At 36.5% G+C, this 22,618-nt stretch overlaps 1 protein-coding gene across 5 annotated transcripts; it reads left to right on the top strand.

The window, feature by feature from the left end:
- The first annotated feature begins 909 nt into the window (after nt 1-909).
- On the top strand, nt 910-19,552 carry LOC127652599 (cytokine receptor common subunit beta-like). Of its 5 annotated transcripts, none has more exons than XM_052138837.1 (14): nt 910-982; nt 2,587-2,760; nt 5,555-5,693; nt 7,728-7,900; nt 7,987-8,135; nt 10,228-10,375; nt 10,504-10,630; nt 10,746-10,897; nt 12,656-12,783; nt 12,903-13,077; nt 15,909-16,005; nt 16,089-16,158; nt 16,500-16,597; nt 18,237-19,552. In XM_052138837.1, exons 2-14 carry the CDS (start codon nt 2,661-2,663, stop codon nt 18,763-18,765), a joined length of 2,085 nt encoding a protein of 694 aa, XP_051994797.1. In that variant the 5' UTR covers nt 910-982; nt 2,587-2,660; the 3' UTR covers nt 18,766-19,552. The 5 variants fall into 5 exon arrangements, with proteins under 5 accessions (XP_051994797.1, XP_051994796.1, XP_051994794.1 ...); XM_052138836.1 differs by lacking the exon at nt 910-982 and adding an exon at nt 1,995-2,207; XM_052138834.1 differs by lacking the exon at nt 910-982 and having other exon boundaries at nt 2,535-2,760; nt 16,503-16,597.
- The last annotated feature ends 3,066 nt before the right edge of the window (nt 19,553-22,618 follow it).

The following is a 22,618-nucleotide window of genomic DNA, read 5'->3' as shown; positions in this document are numbered from 1 at the left end:
GAGTATAATTCAAGCACACAAACACACACGTGACGAGCGAGATAGAGAGAGAGAGAGAGAGAGAGAGAGAGAGAGAGGGGGGGGGACAAGCAGAGAAAGAGAAAGAGAAAGAGAGAACTTTCACTCTGACACTTCCAGGTTATCCTGATATTTCCTGGAATGTACTCAGCACAGTGTTTGTGTCATTTTATGAGAGAATTCATGGGTGTGTCAAAGTGTTTATGTGGTGTTGCAAGTGAGTTTGGGTGTGTAAGTGAGTGTGATTTTGCTTGTATATGTGTAATTATTGGTGTGAATTTTTATAGAGATATGCTTGTGTCCCTTTCTGAACCAGGACTGTCAATTCTATTCTTTATATTAAAGGGATATTTCACCCAATAATGCAAACATGTCGTAATTTACTCATGATGTCCCAAACCCATATGAATTTTAGGCAGAATGTTAGTGTCAGTCAGCATTCACTTTCATTTCATCTTTTTTCCATACAATGGAAAAGTGAATGGTGTCTGAGGCTAACAATCAGCCGAACATCTCCTTTTGTGTTCCACGGAAGAAAGAATGTCATATTGCTTTGGAACAGCATAAGGGTGAGTAAGTGATTGCAAAATGATTACTATAAGGCTTGGTGATATTCATGCTAATTGTGATATTGAATACAGAATAGAAACTATGTGGCCAACAACTCTTTAACAATGGTAAACTCAATCTTAGAAAGAACGTTTTTGATGACCAAGCAACTAATGTTTTTACTCAAGTGAGAAAAAGGAACTTCTGGTTTTGAAGTTCTTCGAGTAAATGATCTCATGTGTACATGTTTACTATTTAGAACACACCCTTAATCACGCAGACACATAAATGCACACAAGGGAAGAACTGTATATTTATTTGAAGTTGATTGCTTAAGACACACAAACACACAATTTTTGTCCAAGCACAGAGGAATGGAATATTAACTAGCCTGTATTTAATGATGAAAATAAAGGTAAGGATATTTAGATACTATTTATACTTGCATATTCATATGAGGTATTATAATAACTCAAATTCCGGCTCAGCAGTGAGCTGCTGAATTTCACAAAAGATTACTAGGAAGTGGCATTCATATACAATCAAATGATCATTAAATAATCATTAAATAATGATGTGATTAAAGGAGAAAACGAATGTGTTAATAAGATAAAGTATGCAGTGTTATTAAAACAAAATTTGATTAATTTCAATGAAAAACTTTAATTAAATATATAAAGATATATATATATATATATATATATAGAAAAAAATATATATATATATATATATATATATATATATATATATATATATATATATATATATATATATATATATTTTTTATATATATATATATATCATTACACTGAGGTTAAAAACCATTGATCATACAGTGAAATAATAAGATCTACAATTTAGAAATAATCTGATCTGTATATTGATCAAAGATCATTTCAAGATCTTAACAAAGGAAAATGTAAACTGAAGATGTTAAAATTAAAACATTTTAAAATACATGTTTTTAAGACATGCACAGGTGAAGGCCACCAAGATTTGTCATGGGTAAAACATAATTTATGTCACTACCGGAAAAAATTGTAAAGTAAAAAGTATTTTAGTTTTTTTCCCTTTGAGTGAGTTCACTCACCAACAGCACGGGCACACTTTACCGCAAAACAAAATAGCAGTCCTACCTCACAAAACACTGATTGAAAGGTAAAACAATATAATCTAAAATACTAAACTCAAAATTAAAAACTAAACAAATGTTAAAGTTTGACAAGTTTAGTTTAACACTGCTCTCTCTCTCTCTCTCTCTCTCTCTCTCTCTCTCTCTCTCTCTCTCTCTCTCTCCCTTACGCCCCTCACTCTCTTTTAAGATCAGGGAAATCCCTCTCCTTACAGTTTCCTGGCAGTTACGAGAAACATAGTGCAACATTCTGTATCTGTGTTTACACTGTATAGCTCCACTAGTGGGTCACGGAAGGACAGTCAGGTTTACCCTATCGCTTCATGTATCTTTACTGTACGAGACGTACTTTCATTCTTTCAACCTATTCATGAAGATCTGGAGCCTTTATCATGATGTGCACCGGTTCCGTGACGTGTTTCTTTAATAAAAGATGGCTTTTAAACTTTTAATTCAAAGATGGATGTTTTTTCACATGGATTTGAAGGGCATGCTTTTCTCACACAAGGTAAGCAATATATGTACTTTTTGGCATTTTAAGGATTTTGTGCATATTTTTTATTTAGATGCTTTCTATTGTGTTTTCAATATTACTTTTAAGTGTTTTCTCTTATTATTAGGTTGAATATGAATTTATTTCAAATCCAAAAGTATGTGTATTGTTTTGTGCGCACGTGTGCGAAGTAAACAAAAGGAAGGAAGTTTTGTGTTTAAAAGCAGAGCAAACTTCTCATAACCACACATGTCTGAGATGCCTTTAAGTTGACTTCAGTAGGCCTATATGTGTGTTTGAGGGAGCTCCATTTTTAGCTGAATATGCTTAAATAAACTGAAAATGCATGTTATCACATTTTTTCTCAAAATGTATGTTGTTTCTAAATATTCAGATATCTTGGGGGTAACTGGAAGAACTACCAGTAAGAAGCGTTTCGCCGGTCTCCGGTCTTGTATCTCAGCCACAATGTTCTCCACCTGGACGCTTTATATGAGTGTACTTGCTCTGCTTTTCAAAATCACCAGCGCTGACCAGTGTCGTCTTCATGATGTCACATCTGGGAGTGGTAAGAGAGAAAGATAACACTCAGATATTACTGTGTTCTGTTGTACCCTGTATGAATCAGGACTGTGTCCACCAGATAAACCATTATTAGTGGTTTTTCTAATCATGTTATGGCTTTCGTCTTGTACCGACACATATAAATGTTATAATCCAACACTTTACTAAACAGACATTTGTAAATCAGGGAATGATTGTAGGTCTCATTCTCACTTCTAACTAAAATCAAGAGTCTTGCAGAGTCTGAGAATGAAACATTTTCATTTTTAACAATATTGTAAGTCTAAGTGTCTCTGGAAGTTCCTGCTTGTGGTAAGATACCTGTGTGACAGTGGTGCTCTTGGAAAAAGCTTTGAAACTAAGGCTTTTGAATCAAGTGTGTGGTTGTTGTTTTAAAGAGGACAGATTCATCATCACACATCATTTCGGTCTTTTTCTTTAGTGTAATCTACAGGCATCTGTTGCTATATTATAAAAGTTAGGCTATGTATTTAGATTTTTATGGATTGCAATTGTAGTGTTTTATTACTGTAAACAATTATTTGAGGGTGGATTTGTTTGTCTATTGCGTTGAAAATATTGGACTAGCAAGGCGAGCAGTGCAACACTGTATAATATTAATCTGCATTAGACCTTTTTTCACATGTTGTGATAACGAGATTAAAAATGCTAAATAAGGCGGAATCGCATCAGATTCCGCCTTATTTAGCATCTTAAAATAAAAATATATATATATTATAAATTTTTTAAATATTGAGTGTAAATTTATCAAATTTTTCTTTGTGTTATATTACCCTGGAATTAGATTTGAAAAACGAATTACCACAGCTGCAAGGTTTTTCTGTTACTGTGAGAGTAGGCCTACATTTGGCATCTTCTCCCATTTTACCGTCTTAATCCATCGCTCTCTATTTTTTTCCTCTTCTGGAAAGTCATTCAAACGTTTATTTTGCTCTTGAAGCAAATGGGTACGTGAAAATAATATTTGCTGTGATCTCTCATTCGCTTCCATTCACCGATGTCGAAGTTTACCCTGCAATCGTTTACTTCTGCTTAAACTGGCGTATGAAAAAGGTCTATTTAGTAAAGTCTATTAGTCTGAAATATTTAACTACAATGTCAAATGTCTTCCTCAATTTTAAGTTTTCTTTAGATCTCTCTTATCGGTTCATTGCTGTTGCATGCTTGCTGTAACAGGAAACATATTTATTAGAAGGTTTAATATTATAAAATTTAAGCTGAAGTAGGTCATTTCTGCAACACAAGGGCACCCGAATGGAATGGCAAACATTTTAACATTTTTAAAACAGATTTCCAAAAACGACCCTCGTCAGTCAAACAGTCCTGAGTCCTGACCAGATCTAAGTGGGTAGCTCAAAACAAACACAGAGACTGTGTTTACGGTTTTTGAGAGAGAAAAATTAATATATGAATAGCTTACTTATAGTTATCTCTGCATATTAAGCTGGGATAGAAGAAAGTATTTTTACACTGAAAATTCAGCTTTATTACTGAACTCCGACGAGTCCATTTTTACTAAAGTCAGTTCTGTTTTGAGTTGAGGGATGTGCCAATTCGCTTTCCAAACTTGCGTTGGTGTGAAAAGAGTGATAATTCAAAGGTTATTATCCAAAAATATTTTACACAAATCGGAATAAAGTAGTCCAGAGGGCTGTGTAATAATATGTTTATTTGCTTGAAACCATCAACATGTATCTAATGGTGCGTTGTGGACAGATCTTAAAGGGATAGTTCACCCAAAATGAAAATTCTCTCATCATTTACTCACCCTCATGCCATCCCAGATGTGTGAATGGTAAATGGTGGCCAGAACTTTGAAGCCCCAAAAAGCACATTAAGCATTAAATCAGCATAAAAGTAATCCATACGACTCCAGTGGTTAAATCCATATCTTAGGGAGGAATATGATATGTTTGGATGCGAAACAGATCAATAATTAAGTCCTTTTTTTTTATTTTTTTTTTTTTACTTTAAATCTACTTTCGAACAGTCCTCCTATGCACATTCATGATATGACCTAGTTCTTTTTCTTGTGTTTCTTGGAGAGTTGCAGTTTTCGTGCATATTGCCACTTAATGGGCAGGGAGGAAAAAGACAAAAAGGGAGGGATAAAGAACAGACAAAGAATAAATAAATTGCATTTGCAAAACCACCCAGTAGGTGGCGATATGTACGAAGAATGCAAATCATCAAAAACTAAAGAAGACCTCTTGTGAACACGCATTGAAGGGCAGGTCCAAAAAAAAGGATTTAAAATTGACATGTTTCTCACCTATACCTATCATATCTTTTCTACCTGATTTAACCACCTGAGTCTTACAGATTACATTTATGCTGCCTTTTTGTGCTATTTGGAGCTTCAAATTTCTGGCCACCATTCAATTGCATTTAATGGCCCAACAGAGCTGAGATATTCTTCTAAAAATCTTAATGTCCTGAAGAAGAAAAGTGTTCTTTAAGGGTTTCCTTTAAAGGAATAGTTCCCCCAAAAATCAACTCAAAAACTCAAGACAAATTGAGAAGTTATGTAGGATGATAGACTTAGTCACCATTCCCTTTCACTGTCTGACAACAGATCCAATGAAAGTGAATGGTGACTGAAGCAGTCATTCTGGGTAACATCTCCTTTTGTGTTAGATGGAAGAAAGTCATATGGGTTTGGAACAGCATAAAGGTGAGTAAATAATGTCACGATTTTGGTGTGAACTATCCCTTTAATTATAACTGTTAATGTCAAATATGTACCTTTGGCCTATAATACTGACCTCTTGTTTAAGGGTCTCCAGTTATGGATTCACTGCAGTGCTACAATGACTACTTGACCCATGCACGATGCACATGGGAGGAGGAAGCACATGTTCATTTACACACAGCAGGAAATACATCGTCACAGACACTGACCATCTGGGTCAACAAGTAGGTGAAATCTCAAGTGAGATTGAATTTTCTTCAGAGAAAACTCATGGGGGAAATTCTTGTTATCTGCAAAATTTTAAATAAATATGTATTTCTGACTTTTCTTTTTTTATTTTTTTTTATTGCAAATTAACAAAAGAGTAACACATACAAGGGAGTGAGATACATATACAATACAGAAGAGAGAAAAAGCACAAAAACAAAAACAACGAAATACAAAACAGCCCAACACAGTCATCGATAAAGTGGTGTATGTAGACAGATGAGATCCTTTCTGTGACGCAAGTATAGATAGGGGCAGTCCGGTAGTATCAGTATATTTTTAGTGAGGGTATTCATCACCCCAACAATCACAACAACAACAGCAATATATTAATATTAGTGGTGATAGTATCAATGATAATATTTATAATGATAATTTATGACAATAATAGGAGCATTAGCTCTAGCAATCTATAATAATAATAGTGACAATAGTACTAATAACAATACATTTAGGTCAGTCAATAATGTCACCGTACCTGCTCTAAACTCTAGGTCAGGGGGCTGATCCACAACTGCCAATGATCTCCACACAGATACCGACACCTCTCCTCTATTCAATATTCCGATTCCCCCAGCGACACCCAACCCCCGTAGTTAAGCTTCTATGCTCCATTGAGGTGTCCTCTTTAAAAAAAAAAAAAAAAAGAAAGTACGCCGGGGCACCATAACAGGCACCTCCAAACCAAGCTCCCTTAGTCTGTTTGTGACCTGACGTAACCAAATGTTATGGGTGGTTGGCCCTCTTACCCCCTTCCCTTTTTTTTTTTTTTTTCTTCTTCTTTTCTTCCTCTTTTCTTTCCTTCCTTCTCCTTTTCTCTTTATTTTCTTCTTCTCCTTTCCCCCTTTTTCTTTTTTCCCTTCCATGGCTTTGAGCAAGGTGTGCACTGGTTTGCTCCCCAGCCAGAGACACCACATCCAACCCAGGTATCAAATCAATGATTCTTTAACACGAGGGAGGGATCTGGCCAGAGGCAGTGAAAGGGAAGGGCCAGTCAGTCCAATCACTGATTCTGTAATGATTATGCCAACAGGATATGCCAGTTGCACCCACCAACAGCACCTAGAACAGACGCCCGACCCAGACCATTTATATTTTTAACAAAATTTTATACATATTTATACGTAATATTTTCTGAATTGCCATTTACATAGAAAGAGAGAGGAAGGGAAGACTAATCATTCTATAATAATAATAATAATAATAATAATAGTATCAATATCATCATCCCTACTACCACCATCTTTGATAAAAAAAAATAAATAAATAAAAAAAAAAATAGCAGTAGTATGCAGATTTTAAATAAAATAAAAGTACAGCTTATCGAACATTATACATATACATGTATACATACATACATATGCACACACATACACATACATGCATGTATACATACACACATACCTACATATACATACACACGCATACATACATCTACACACATATACAAATATACATACACACACATACATACAAATAGATACATATACATATATATATAAAGGGCATCTATACTGAATAATTGTAGTACTGTACAGTAATGATATTACTGTAATATCATCAGTAGTGTGGTTGGGAGAATGCGTTGGTCTGGTTCCAGGTTATTGATTTATATGAAGATGAGTTAGGAATGGTTTCCAGATATCAAGAAATGTAGATATAATATTCTTGTTAGTGTATGTTAGTTTTTCTAATGTGATGTACTCTATTAGAAGATTATTCCAGTGATTGATATGTATACAGTTTTTGGACTTCCAGTTTTGCAAAATTACTTTCTTGGCGATAGTTAGAGAGATGAGGAGGGGGTTTTTGTATTTGATTGGGAGATTATCAACTTCCATGCAGTTATTAAGTAAACAGAGTGACGGAGATGGAGGGATTCCACAACCCATATAACGGAGAGTTTTGTGGTCACTGATATCCAAAATGAGAAAATTTCTGACTTTTCTTATCTTTCTTTGTCTCTGTAACTTTCACTATCTCTCTCTCAGAGAGTTAGAAACACGTTGTGTCTCTGATGGACTCGGTGTGCTTTTATCCAATGGGAAGGTCTCTCACAGCTGTCGCTATAACTCCACAAGGTTTAGCAAGTCAACAAGTCACACTCTATACTTCAAAGTGCCCTGTGTGTCAAAAAACACAACTTTTAGAGTCGCCCAGCTAGGTAAGTGTGTATTTGTGAATAAATGTGTGTTCTAAAGCATTTCTAGTGTGGAAAAATCTTTCAAAGTTGTCTTTTTGCGTTTTCAGGAAAGGTTCTCTCCCCGATTGATTTGACAGAGAAAGTAGATGGTAGAGGTCATCTTCTGTCCTGGAGAAACCCATATCCACCATCCTCAAATATCACAAGAACACTCGTGTACCAGCTTCAGTATCGCAGATATGGGAGTGAATGGATTGTGAGTACACACACATACATGTTTACCTTTCTTTTTTTTTTTTTTTTTTTTACAAATACCATGAATTACTCCATATGACCTGAACTAAATGTGCCTTTTCATAAAAATATAAAAATATCTGATACTGTTTTAAAACTTTACACATAGTCATGAGGGTCTAAAAGTATCTTCTATGTTTGTTTTAATTTATTTATGTATTTTTTTTTTGTTGTGAAAATGGCAACCTACCATGTTGCTTAGACAAAATTAATTTGAGTTGGTGGCAAAAAATAAATTTGTGTATAGTATGTGCAAAGGTTTTTGAGTTGGTGGCCAAAGGTTTTTTTTTTTGTGTATAGTATGTGCAAAGGTTTTTGAGTTGCTGGCCAAACGTTTTTTTTTTGTGTATAGTATGTGCAAAGGTTTTTGAGTTGCTGGCCAAACGTTTTTTTTGTGTATAGTATGTGCAAAGGTTTTTGAGTTGCTGGCCAAACGTTTTTTTTGTGTATAGTATGTGCAAAGGTTTTTGAGTTGGTGGCCAAACGATTTGGGTAGCCTTCCACAAAGCTTCTCACAATAAGCAGCTGGAACACCAGTTCTGTTCCTCCAAACAGAACTGGTTTAACTGAGTCAGGTTTGTAGGCCTCCTTGCTCGCACACGCTTTTTCAGTTCTGCCCACAAATCAGATTGAGGTTTTGTGATGGCCACTCCAATACCTTGACTTTGTTGTCCTTAAATCATTCTGCCACAACTTTGGAGGTATGCTTGGGGTCTTGAGATTTTGCTTCCTCATGATACCATCTATTTTGTGAAGTGCACCAGTCCCTCATGTAACAAAGCACCCCCACAACATGATGCTGCCACCCCCATGCTTCACGGTTGGGATGGTGTTCTTCGGCTTGCAAGCCTCACCCCTTTGTTTCATTATATCAGAGGAGATTTCTCCAAAAAGTAAGATCTTTGTCCCCATGTGCACTTGCAAACTGTAGTCTGTCTTTTTTTATGGCGGTTTTAGAGCAGTGGCTCCTTCCTTGCTGAGCAGCCTTTCAGGTTATATCGATGTAGGACTGGTTTTACTGTGGATATAGATACTTGTCCACCTGTTTCCTCCAGCTTTTTCAGAAGGTCCTTTGCTGTTGTTCTGGGATTGATTTGCACTTTTCACACCAAACTACATTCATCTCTAGGAGACAGTATGTGTCTCCTTCCTGAGCGTTATGATGGCTGCGTGGTCCCATAGTGTTTATACTTGCATACTATTGTTTGTACAGATGAATGTAATACCTTCAGGCATTTAGAAATTGCTTCCAAGGATGAACCATACTTGTGGAGGTCCACAAATGGTTTTCTGAATTCTTGGCTGATTTATTTTGATTTTCCCATAATATCAAGCAAAGAGGCACTGAGTTTGAAGGTAGGCCTTAAAATAGATCCAAAGGTACACTTCTAATTAAGTACACTTCCTTTCAGAAGGTAATTGGCTAATTGTCTAAAGGCTTGACACGTTTTTCTGGAATTTTTCAAGCTGCTTCAAGTTTTCCCACAAAGCTCATTTGCATTTGAAAATGATCAGTGGCGAATTTGCAGCAAATTTGCCATGAACTCTCGATTTTCATAAGGGAATTCACATGTACATCTGTTAGCGTTTCTGTAACAGATCACACTAACACACAGATATCTCTACAGAATGTTTGTCTTACGCAGTACAAACTATAAACCTAAACTACTAACCAAAACAGTATCTTTTTCTCATAGGATACCTTGTGGATATCCAGCAATATCTGTGTAATAGCAGCTTTGTTTCATTATGTATTAATGCACTATAAAATTGCAATATGCCATTGTAAGGAAACAGCAATATAACCTCAAACTAGTCACAAGATTCCCACCGAAGATAAAGTCTCCACATGAAAGAGTGATGCTACATTTCTGAAACTGGAGATAGATCAGCTGTAAAGATTTGGATATGTATGTGGGTCCATGCGAAGTGCATGTCTGTGTGTGAATTTTTGCAAGTGTCAGTATTACCAATGAATGTGTGTTATCTGGCAGCATAAGTGCATGGGTGTTTGTGTTAGTGAATGCATAGTCATTTCTCTCTTTCTTTACTAGGTTGTCGACAAGATCAGTGCCTCTAAGTATATTATTGATAAGAAGTCACTGTTGCAGGGCTACAGTTACGAAGCCAGAGTTAGGGCACATGTTGCTATTGGACTCTGGAGTGACTGGAGCCCCCTAGTGTCTTGGAGGACACACAATGGTATCCATTACAAACCAATCATTTAAAATATAATTAATAGTTTAAAAAAGTGAAGGATTTTCTCTTATAGTGCAAATATGTGTTTGGGTTAGACATGTTAGTCATGTTTTATGATCTTTTGCTTTTAGATGGTTTTTTTAACCTGCAGTGTGTGATAGAGGGAGAAACCATTGTGACGTGTTCCTGGCAGATGAAGACAGAGCATTCTCACTTTATCTCATATCATCTCTGTGGCCATGAAAATAACAGCAGTCTGTGAGTGCTATTCAAAGAAAGGCCCACATGGCATCACTTACTATCGATTTTACATTGTGGTTTCATATCCCACACACTGGCAACCCTGACTCATAATGCTTTCTCTGCCCTTTAGAGCCTTTGAATGTTGTATTAATCCTCTGCTGAAGTTCAGTGATGCTGAGCTTTCAGAGTTTTCCTGTTCTTTAAAGACCTCTGACCCTCACCTGTTAACCGTGAAGATGAGTCCTGTGTACTTCAGTAGGATATTCAAAACTTCAAAACATAGTGAGTGTTTTTAAGGGGTGGTTAAAGGATCTGTTAGCATTCAACGCTTTTAAGAGGCCTTCACAAAATCAGACACTTGAAAACATCTACTATACTGTAATGACATTTTTGCATTTTAAATGTTGCATGCAAAAATTATTCTTCATTAGAATACTATTCATGGAAAAAGGTGCTTTTGGGCCTAACCAGCCAAACCTTAAAGGGATAGTTCACCCAAAAAATGTATCCCAGATGTGTTTGACTTACTTTCTTCTGCAGAGCACAAATTAAGAAGTATATTTAGAAGAATATGTAGGTGTAGGAGTATAGGTGGCGATATGCACAAAGAAATCAGCAAAAAACGGAAGGAGAAGAACTCTCATGAACGTGCTTAGGTACTCAGGCTTACAGGCTCCATATGATTAGGATTTGAGATGGGGCGGGGTTAGGACATCTGCTGCCTGCCAGGAACAAACTCAGGCACCTTTGTACTATGGGTGTGAAAGTAGTGATGGGAGAAACAAAGCTTTCCGAAACTTCAACTCAATTGAACCAGTTGCTTTGCAAAATGAATGACTGTTTTGAAGCGTTTTAAACACCGCACTCTGAGGACATCTGCTGGTCTCAGTCATGTAAATGCAGTGGTGAGACTCCAGTCAAAGGCAGCTACATTAACACAATGCATAGCAAATGAATTACTGCCCTGTATTTACATTATATTTTTCATAGTTATCTACATTATCCTGGAATACTCAGATCTGAATCTTTGCCGCATATGTAGACCTTCATAGACTATAAGTTGGCCTTTTTATGAATATTGTTTTTATATGATTTTAAATACTAAACAGTGCTTTTTTTTTTTTTCATACTAAAACAAAACTTTGTATACCCAAATTAAAACAATATATTTATTCTTATACAGTTTGTAAAATAAACATTTTTTAACTAGACAGAAAATGTATATATAATTCGCAAACAGTGAGCAGGGGACTCGACCTTAAAAATGCAATACTTCAGATGTCAAACTCTCACATTCACCACTAGGCTACAAAACATTTGAATGATTACAAATGGGGTTTACATCAAAGAATAAACATATGGGTTACTTTTATGGTGCTTTTTGGACCTTTTTGCACCCATTCACCTGCATTGTGTGGACCTACAAAGCTGAAATATATTTTGAGTACAGCAGAAGTAAGTCATACACATTTGGGATGGCAGAAAGGTGAGTAAATGATGAGAGGATGAACTATCCCTTTAACCCCTTGGTAGTTAGTGGAGTCTGTAGTCCAATAATATTTGTGTTAGTGCTGCCAATGGGTGTTTTGGAGGAACAATACAGGCTTAGTTCCACACACAATAGGCATTTTTTGCTACCTGAAATATAAAAATGTATTTGGAGAATGTCATAGATCACATGTTTATGGCAAAACAGATCGGATTCAGTGCTTCAAAGCAATGTTTTTTTTTTTTTTGTACACAAGCTTCAAAGCTTCAGTGTCAAATGTACTATACCATAACTTTATAACTTCACAAATAATTTAGTAATAAATTAATTAATTAATTAGCTACAGCGGTCTTAAGAAAGTTAAACAATGAAACTGAAACCTACCAACAATTGAGAACCACTGACATATAGAAAGATGCACAGTTAAAAGGTTGTTGTGTTAACAGGATGTAGGCAAGAAAAGTTTGATGGGTTGATGGCTAATAAGCTGTATGTCTAAAACCTAAGACTTTAAACAGGACCTATAACGGCATATTCATGTGCTCCTCTAGTTCAACTTCCGCGACCCGACCCGGTCAAGGTGGGCGTTACAGATGGCATTGTCAAACTAACATGGTCTTTGCCAAAAGTTTATCAAACTCTTAACTTCCAAATTCAGCTACAAATCTGGACCAACAAGGTGTGGTAACTATCTTTCAGTCTTAATTTATGTTGCAAAAATGCACATATTAAAACGTTAAACTGTTTAGTTGTTGCTGAGACTGATTTCATGTATTATTTCTCTCTCTTTCTTTGAAGTCTTTAGTGTCTTATAACCTTACTAATGGGGACCGCAAGTTTGAGATTCCCTCTAGGAATCTAAATCATTCAACACGTTACCAGGCACACATTAGATTACTGCATATACCAGGTGATGGATATGTTGTTCGGCCATCAGAATGGTCCCAGTCAACACCATTTATCACTGACCCAGGTAACACCTTTAATTTCAGGCATGGTCTTCTGATCTGGCCTTTTTCAGTCTTGAAATGTGATTTTCTTTCTGAAAGCTGAAGTGTGTCATTTTTATATCTCTATAGTGATACGAAAAAGAATTGCAAAAATAAACACGACACGTGGCTTATTTAAAGCAACAATACAAGTTCCGGGTTCAATACAAGTTAAGCTTAATTGACAGCATTTGTGGAATAATGTTGATTACCATAAAACATTATTTTAACTTGTCCCTCTTTTTCATTAAATAAAAAAAGAAATGAAAAAGATGCAAAAATCAAAGTTACAGTGAGGCACTTACAATGGAAGTGAATGGGGCAAATTTTGGGAGGGTTTACATTTACATTTATGCATTTGGCAGACACTTTTATCCAAAGCGACTTACAAAAGAGGAACACATAAGCGAGAATAATCTTTAGGAGACAGTGGTATGAAAAGTGCCGTATTACAACGTTTCACTAGCATCAGAATAGTCAAAACAGATTAAAAACATTTTTAGTGACTGGTCTTGGAAAAGATGTGTTTTTAGCCATATTTTGAAGACAGAAAGTGAGTCCGCTTCACGGATTGAGTTGGAATGATCATTCCACCAACGTGGTATGATGAAGCCGAAAGTCCAGGAAAGTGTTTTGGTGCCTCTTTGTGTTGGTACAACAGGGTGACGTTGCTTAGCCGACCGTAGGCTTCTGGTGGGAACGTAGCTCTGCAGAAATGATTTTAGGTATGCTGGAGCAGACCCAGTGACTGTTCTGTATGCCAGCATCAGAGCCTTGAATTTGATACGTGCAGCAACCGGCAGTGAGTGAAGAGAGACAAAGAGTGGTGTAATGTGGCAGAAATGTGAAGCTTATCATTTTATAAAAGCACTTACATCTGTTCTTCTTACAACTAATGTATTATTTAAGCTGTAAAGTTTTTCATTTTTACAGTCATTTTTAGGGTTTTATGGTTGGTGGACATTACATCGTCATGGCAACAAAGTTGTAAAATTGGCTGTAACTTTACACAGAAATGGTTCGTAAGTGACTGTATCACACTGAAATCATGTTTACACACTTATTTGTACATTTTGTGTCTATACTTTTGAAAAAGTGAGTGTTTTAACGTTTACAGAAATTGGCCCCATTATCTTCCATTGTAAGTGCCTCACAGTAACTCTATTTATTTATTTATTTATTTTAAGAAAAATGGGCCAGTGATTAGTGGTAATCAATACTATGCCACAAATGCTGTTGATTGAGCATACTTGTATTGAACCCGGAAAATTATTTTAACATCCTTAAACCATAGAGAACAGAGTAAATATTTAATATGAAGGGTGAATGGACTACTTACACTGAGCCTCGAGTACATTCCAGTTGAATGCGTTTACATGTGTCGTAGTTGCCTAGCTCCCAAAATAAGTGTTCAAAAGAGGATTTTAAAATACGGATCTTTTCAGAGATGGGAGAAGAAATATTGTGAACATAAAAATTTAGTAGAACAAAAAAATCCCATGGTTAACTGATCACAGACACTACTTTCTGTCTTGAACTTCTTTATATTTATAGCTGGATTAAACACTATGCTTCTCATCCATGGTGACCATTTTTAAATCTAAAAACGTTTAAATTATAATTTATTATTAACATAACACCTTACTCTAACACTAATTATAATATTTAATGAGCAATTTCTCGTTTTAAGCGATAACACGAACGATTCTCTCTGCATTTTTTGCTCAACATCGTAGGGATTCAAGGGAGATCTTACTGAGCCACTGTGGTGCGTCTGACTTTAACAGATACTGCTGCATTTTTTCTTTGCACTTCTGCAGACCCGAGGTACTCCCTCCACGAGAAACCGTCATCTGTTCCCTGCAATATGATGCAGCGTCACGGTCAAAGACATAATATATTTAATGATATTAGTGTTTAATTTGACAGCCACAGGAACAAACAATGGTGCTGTTTTGCTCTGTTTTTGTCTCAAAATTATTTGTGAAGGGCGGGGTTTTGGAATGAGGGGCGTGGCTAATTCACGCTAAAATCGCTTACGGCACAAGTAAAATGCAACCCCTCAGAATAAATAGTACAGCTCATTTGTGAATTTCCATTTTAACAATTTTAGAAAGACATTTTAAGATAAATAAGATACTTTCTGAAAAGGTGCCTTGAGAGGATCAAACTTATTGAGACATTTAATGTGCAAACAAATTACAATTCAATGTAATATATTTTAAGTGAGTTCTTGTAGGCTACGAGTGGGTGGGGTGGCAAGGGGCCCCATCAAGTTTTTTTTTGCAGGGGCCCACAAAATCCACTGGTGGAATATATCGTTGAATCTCAACTGGTATGAAATATCATCAGTGAATGAAATGTGTGTTAATGAGACGGCCAGACTGCTGCAGGTTATATATGTTTGATTTTAATATTTAGGAGCTGAGTTTAGCAACATTTGGAAAGGAAAAAATATATTTAGAGGCAAATTTCAGCAAATTATAAAATTGAGATGTCACATTAGCACCAAAAATTTGATTTATTGATTGAATCAACTGACAGCCTTAAAAAAAAAGAAATAATCTGCCTTCCCATGAATAAATCTCTGCATGTAGACGCACTGAACGCTGTAACCAGAAACACCTGAACCGCACTACTTAGAACTTGGAAGCAGTTGTGCAAGTAGTCCATTCAGATAAATTGGGTCACTTTTTGACATGGAAAAAGTGGTCCAGTGTGTCCAACGTGAATTCAACGAACAATATTTGCCGGTAAAAAAATGTCATAGCAAGTAAATGCAAAAAAAAACCTCTCTCTGTTTGTGTGTGTATAGCTTCATGGTCCATCACCACTATAATCTACGTATTGGTTATTGCGTTTGTGGCTGTGCTCTTCATCATCTTGTATAATGCCCTTCCAGCCTGTCACAGGTAAAACACCTTGTCATTCATCATGTGTAGTTAGTTATTGTTAGTTGTGTGTTTTGTTCATGGGTGTGCATTTCTCTACACAGAAGGATGGAGTTATGGAAGGGATCGATTCCATCACCCATAAACAGCAGAGTGATGGAGGAAATGATTAAGGTGAGTGTCTTTACTGACTGATCTTGGGAAAACATGGACATTTTTGTTCACCTTTCAACCAGTGTTTCAGTTTTGTTGTAGTCTTTCTTTTCTTTTTTCTATTTCAGTAGTTTTAAATCATAGTTTTTGTGTAGTTTTTTAGTTTAGTTTTAGATAACACTTGTGCATTACATTTAAAATCAAAGAAAGAGTTGTTCGTCTTTAAAGCAGGCTGTATAGACTGTATTTTTTGGTCTACATATCCATTAAGTATTGCTCCTGATTTTCACTGAGGACTAAATCACAAACCCTGTTAGAGGTGTTAATGAATGACATAATTCCTCTTTCTCTCTTTCTTTAAGAAGTCTTCCTCTGGATGGCCAAATCTTCAGAGTGAGAAAGAGAAAACCTCCATGTGTGTCCTCCAGATTACAGATGATATCAGTATCTGTCAAAGCAGGTTAGCTCCCACAACAAACTAATCATAACCGTTTAAACCTACAAATACTTATAGTTTAATTTGCTTATAAATAATGCACTCACAGAGAGACATTTCTAGCCGATGACATGTTTTAGAGCTATTAGCATAACTAGAAAATGTATTCTCTGTACAAATTCCCTTTTCTTTTTAAGTGAGATGATGACTTGGAAATTACAATTAAAAAATTCCCAGATTCATGAAACTTTCTTAAAGGAATATTTCGGGTTCAACAGGGTTGAGGAGTATCTAACTACATGTAGCGATGCTACTAACTTAACAAAATTTTCAGTAGCTTGACAGTAGCTCAGCTGCTTTTAAAACAGAGTAGCTTTTCCAGTAGCGAACTACTTTACATTTATTCATTTGGCAGACGCTTTTATCCAAAGCGACATACAAAGAGGAAAACATCAGCGAATCATCTTTAGGAGACAGTGGTACGTAAAGTGCCATATTACAAAGTTTCACTATCATCAGAATAGTGTACAAAACAGATTTAAGTGCAACAAGAAATGTAATTTTATTTTATTTATTTTAGTGACTGGTTAAGTGCTCTTGGAAAAGATGTGTTTTTAGCCGTTTTTTGAAGACAGAGAGTGAGTCAGCTTCACGGATTGAGTTGGGAAAGTCATTCCACCAACGTGGTATGATGAAACTGAAAGTCCGGGAAAGTGTTTTGGTGCCTTTTTGTTTTGGTACGACAAGGCGACGTTCCTTAGCCGACCGCAGGCTTCTGGTGGGAACGTAGCTCTGCATAAATGTTTTTAGGTATGCTGGAGCAGACCCAGTGACTGTTTTGTATGCCAGCATCAGGGCCTTGAATTTAGTACGTGCATGAACCGGCAGCCAGTGAAGAGAGACAAAGAGTGGTGTAACATGTGCTCTCTTAGGTTCATTAAAGACCAGACGTGCTGCTGCATTCTGGATCATTTGCAGAGGTCTAATAGCACATGCAGCAAGGCCTGCAATGAGAGCATTACAGTAGTCCAGTCTAGTTATGACAAGTGACTGAACGAGCAGTTGTGTGGCATGTACAGAGAGGAAGGGTCTTATCTTCCTGATATTGACTTTTTCCAGCAAGTAGCGGTTTAGTGTGACCAAACGCCACATCATGTTGGTCAGATTATAACTAATAGCCTTCCTTATTACGTATTCCTTATAAGCCAAACTTTTACGGGCAAAACATCCGACAATCTGGCAGCATATTTCTGTCTGCTGATCAGAATCAGGCAGCATCGTCTTCTTCATTTGTGATGGCAGATCACAAACCAAAATAGTGAATTACCGCCATCTACTGAGAGCTTATTACAGCTCACTTGGATAAGAAGAGATTATCTGATGGTTATGTAAAGCGGTATCAGACACTTTGTTCTTAATAGATCACACAACAGCATATTTACCATCATCTGTGTGTTATTGGGAGCAGCGAGTGAATTATTATTATAATATTTATAAATATACAATATATATTATTATATATATGGCTCCAGCTACAGGTTTTCCATAACTGAACCCTGATTTTTTTGTGTTTATTTAGCATTTGTGCATCCCAAATGTCCATGTTGACTAATTTTCAGAAATGTAACCCAAATATGAGTATGAATATATTTTCCTTTTACAGTGTCTCTGGGGAGCCACTTCTGTTGCACAGTGAAGACATGAGTTTAGACACTACCATTGTCACAATGGGATGGTCAGATGGATCAAACCACTTGTGCTCTTACGACGGGGAGGGTATGTGCCATGACAAATCGGGCATAAGCTTCACCGGGCCTTATATTCTGTGCTGTGAGGATGCCAGCCCCCAGGACAAAATATTTGACGTGTCCTCTGAAGGAGATGTCACATGCGTGCCTGGAAAGCCTGAGAATTCTGCTCCAATAAATGGTGGATATATTATGACTCCTCCCACCCTCATGCCTGAAAGTCAAGACTCCGCCCCCTCTAAGAACTCGACCCATAACCCTTCAGATGACCCCCCTGCATACACACCTATTGTAGATCAAGGTGGCATGGTCCTCCCTCATCCATCTGACTACTTCATGATGCCAATGGGCCATAGCGTTGGCATGGGCCAATCAGAGCCGAAAGGGTATGTGACGCTGGCACAGTCTGAACATGATCAACTGACTGATGGCTTGGCACTTTAAAAAAAATACTGTATAAGTTCAAAGCATCTTTTAATGAGAGGAACCTAGAAGCCAAAGAGAGGACCAGGGCTTAAAGGGGACATGATATTGAGTACAATGAATGTAGTTAATTAAACTGTCACTTTAAGAGCATTGTCTAGCTTATAAATTATTCATATGCTTATACTGAAAGGGATTAAAGTTTCACTGGATCTTAAAAAATCAGTAAGAGTTGAGAAATTAAAGCTATTATGCTGTTGTGCTGTGGCAGTCTGCCCAACAGATGACAGTGTTGCAAAATGAATGTAAAAATGTCTCACTAACTACATACGAACGAACAATGCATTAGTTGACAATTAATATCTGTGGATGCCTCACATGCAAAATGTGTATTATTTTAATAATTATTATGATTTTTACAGTAATAATTCAAATTACCTTTTTATTATTATAATACAAAAAGAAAAATGTTATTATAATGCATAGAGTGCATCACATATATATTGTTCTTTTCAGTTTTGAACCATATTCATACAATTATGGGAAAACTCACTTTGTAAAGTGAATTCAGATTCATTTCTTTCTATTTTTAAACATATAATACTGCCTGTGTTGATAGTTTTTTCTTTATTAGTTAATGTGATTGTTAAAATAAGGTTTTGTTGTGTTGTTGACTGCCTGTACTGTGAATTGGTTTGTATTATTTGAATATGTAATTATGAAGATATGCTTGAAAATGAAAAAGATGTTTATGTATTAATGATTATAAATGGTAGTCCTTGTGTGTTCTATTGCAAACTATCTTTACTCAAACAACAAGTATTAAAGATTTTGCTACAACTCAAGAGTGTCTTCACTGTACGCTTTGTCAACACACTCTATTTTAATGAGCCTGTTTATGTGTGTTTATCTCATTATGATGTGTTAGCTGCTGGCAGTGTTTCACATGTGTGTTATTTGGATGCTGGAGTTTTCTGAGTATGTCTGCATCATCGGTTTCACACAGAGTTAACAAGGTTGCATTAACCCATTAAATCCCAAATTTGTCCCAAAGATGTCATGGCTCTAATTTCGTGAGTGCGCAAAGCGTAGCACAACGCACTATGATCGTGCGCAATGTCTTATCCTATTTTCGTTCCAGCGCAAAGTGCAACTGGGCATGGGTGGGAGTGTTTGCACTACTTTGGATGTAGGTGCACAAACTATGGCTGTGTTGTATGTAGATGAAGTGGCACAAAGCGCAATTTTCCTAAGAATCTGGTCGTTGCGCGACAAAGATGTTTCAATACCACCTCTTAACTCAGGGTCCAAATTCAGTTCCTGAATTTACAGTTTGGAGACTTCACCAGCAGAAGGTTATAAAGTTAATGTCCAAATTCTGAAAGTGCAGAACATCAAATTATGTCCCTTCAATCGTTGTTGAAGCCGTTTGTTGAAACAAAAAACTATGAGATTTGTGTTTAACTTTCTAGAGGTCATGGTTTTTCAATTAGTATTATTATTATTATATTTATATGTATTATTATTCTTGTATATTTACAATTGTATTTATGATTTAATTTTGACTAGTAATTTTCCACCAGTTTTCGTAGAGTGGTTTTAAGTCACTGCAAAAGGGGACGGTGGAACAAGTTGGAGAGGGTAAAATGTTTGGATTTAAATCGATTTTTTGACCACTTCGTTATTTTTATTCTATTCTCGTTTCATTTGAAGTGTCAGTTGAATTTATAAGTATTTGTTAAATTGTTTCGTTTTTCACTAAATTAATATCATTTTTCAAAATCGAACAGTAGAAGTGAAGTGAGTGCCAATCACCCCAAATTTTCCAATGAATTATTTTATTTCTGGACAGGTTGTCATAAAGGATGACATAATCTGTTAAGTACCCAAGCAGCCACACAGTCACACCTAGAAAAGTGAACTAAACAAAGATAAGAAACAGGACAATATTGCTGACAACTGTGAAAAATAGATCAATATAAAGGTGTGAGGTGAGATCCTAACCGTGTAAAATATATAGGTTTTTAGATGGTAATAGGTTTTAGTTTCGTGCACAGAAAGGATGCTGCAGACTTGTTTTCTCACTTTCGTTTGGAACATGCTTTCGAGGGGTGCCCCCTTCCCGCAACAGTGCCCTTCAAGGGAGCAAAAATGCAGTTTGGAATTTGCCCCTGGAACATCGAATTGGCATTGCCTCAGAAGAGTAACAGGTCAGATAAAAAAAGTCCTCTCTATGGATTATAGTGTAAATTCATCAAAAAATAAAACTCCCTGCTTTATTTAGTCAAATAAAATTATATTAATATGAAAGTAAATTAAGAGAAAGTACTATAAAGAGGATGATGAGGTCAGCAGGAAGCAGCAAAGATGACAAGATAAAGTGAAGGAGCAGAGATTAGAGAAAGTGGAGAAGAGTGGTGAGACATGATGATAAAGACTGCGGTGTAACCAGGGTAATACCACAGCACTGAATGATATGACTGAATGATATGACTATATTCATATTTCATGATATTGTAATGGTAATGCAAGGTACTTAAAAATACCAAGGTTGTCTAAAAAAAATATTGTAATACCATGGTGCTTTTTTTGAGTGAGTTCCACTGCCGTTCCTTTCACCTCGCGATTTGTATGCTGTTTGATATACGGCACATTACAGCAGGTTCTCCCCCTCGTGCACAACTAGTGCAGAGTATGCCCCTGGGCTCTTCGACAGCTAAGAGAGTATATATTAGTACATATTCTGAGAAAAGCGTATTTTTTCTTCTAAAAGAGTGGCACTGATGGAGAGCGTCTTTTTAAAGATGCCTTTCCATCTGTGTATAGTTCCTGGTTAAGGTCGTTACCTCTCCACTCCAGTGGGGATTTCTTTAAGACTGCAAAATGGTCAAATATGTACTATTGTGTAAACAATTTATTGACTAAAAATGCGTTAGTGATGATTGGAGGATCTGTCGAAAGACTGCATCTCCTTTTGATTGACAGTGAATCTGTACTATAAGAAGTCACTGAAGCTATTTCGCGCTCAGTCCCATCGCGGATTTCTCAAGTGTAGTCGAAAGACAAACTGCTGCAACCTATTTCTTTATATTTGTTTGGCGAAATTGCTAGTCAATTTGCATAATACATTTCACACAATTATACACCACATTCCTTGTTTCAGTTTTACCAAGTTTAATATATTTTGTTTTAGAGCGTTCGTTCGTTCGTTTGTTCGTTCATTCATTCATACAGTAGGCTAGGCTAGCGTCGTACGGGTGAAACTGTGCACGATGGCAGACGGTGCTAATATTGTCGACCTGATTTTGGCGAAGCCATTTGAAAGTCTTCCTTACGAGGAAAAAATTAGAATTAAACAGCAGGGCAGATCAACACCTAAGATTGATTTAGTGCAAAAAATAGGGAAAAATAACAGGTCTTTTCAGCTCTCCTGGTATGACAGGGAAGTGCTGTGACAAATAAAATGTACTGCTGGCCATGCCTCTTGATGAAACCATCTCACGGATGTGTTGTTTGGTCAAAAGTGGGGTTTGGAGATCTGTCTAACTTTGACAGGGCATATAAAAGACATGAAAAGAGCAATGAACATGTGAGTGCATGTGCAAGATTAAGTTGCATGGGCAGGATCAGGGTTGAGCATGCAATCAATGAAGGTGCTCGCATTCAAGTGACTAAACATAATGAAACAGTCAAACAAAACAGGGCCTTCCTAAACCGCCTTATTGATGTAACATCCTTGCTTGGCCGACAGGAGCTGTCATTTAGGGGACATGATGAGAGTAGTGAATCATCCAACAAGGGAAATTACAGGGAGTTCACAGAAACATTATCTAAATATGACTCTGTACTGTCCACACAATTAGAGTCCTCAACT

The sequence above is a fragment of the Xyrauchen texanus genome, chromosome 12 (assembly GCF_025860055.1).
Source record: "Xyrauchen texanus isolate HMW12.3.18 chromosome 12, RBS_HiC_50CHRs, whole genome shotgun sequence".
Classification (NCBI taxonomy): domain Eukaryota; kingdom Metazoa; phylum Chordata; class Actinopteri; order Cypriniformes; family Catostomidae; genus Xyrauchen; species Xyrauchen texanus.
Note: the sequence above shows the minus strand (reverse complement) of the source record. Positions and strands in the feature narration are given on the sequence as shown.

Bases quoted from the DNA above. Each gene is read 5' to 3' on its own strand.
- LOC127652599 (XM_052138833.1), top strand. From the start codon at position 2,535: ATGCATGTTATCACATTTTTTCTCAAAATGTATGTTGTTTCTAAATAT. The intron at 10,631-10,745 runs GTGAGTGCTATT...TCTGCCCTTTAG, and splicing joins CATGAAAATAACAGCAGTCT to AGCCTTTGAATGTTGTATTA. The intron at 16,159-16,499 runs GTGAGTGTCTTT...TCTTTCTTTAAG, and splicing joins TGATGGAGGAAATGATTAAG to AAGTCTTCCTCTGGATGGCC.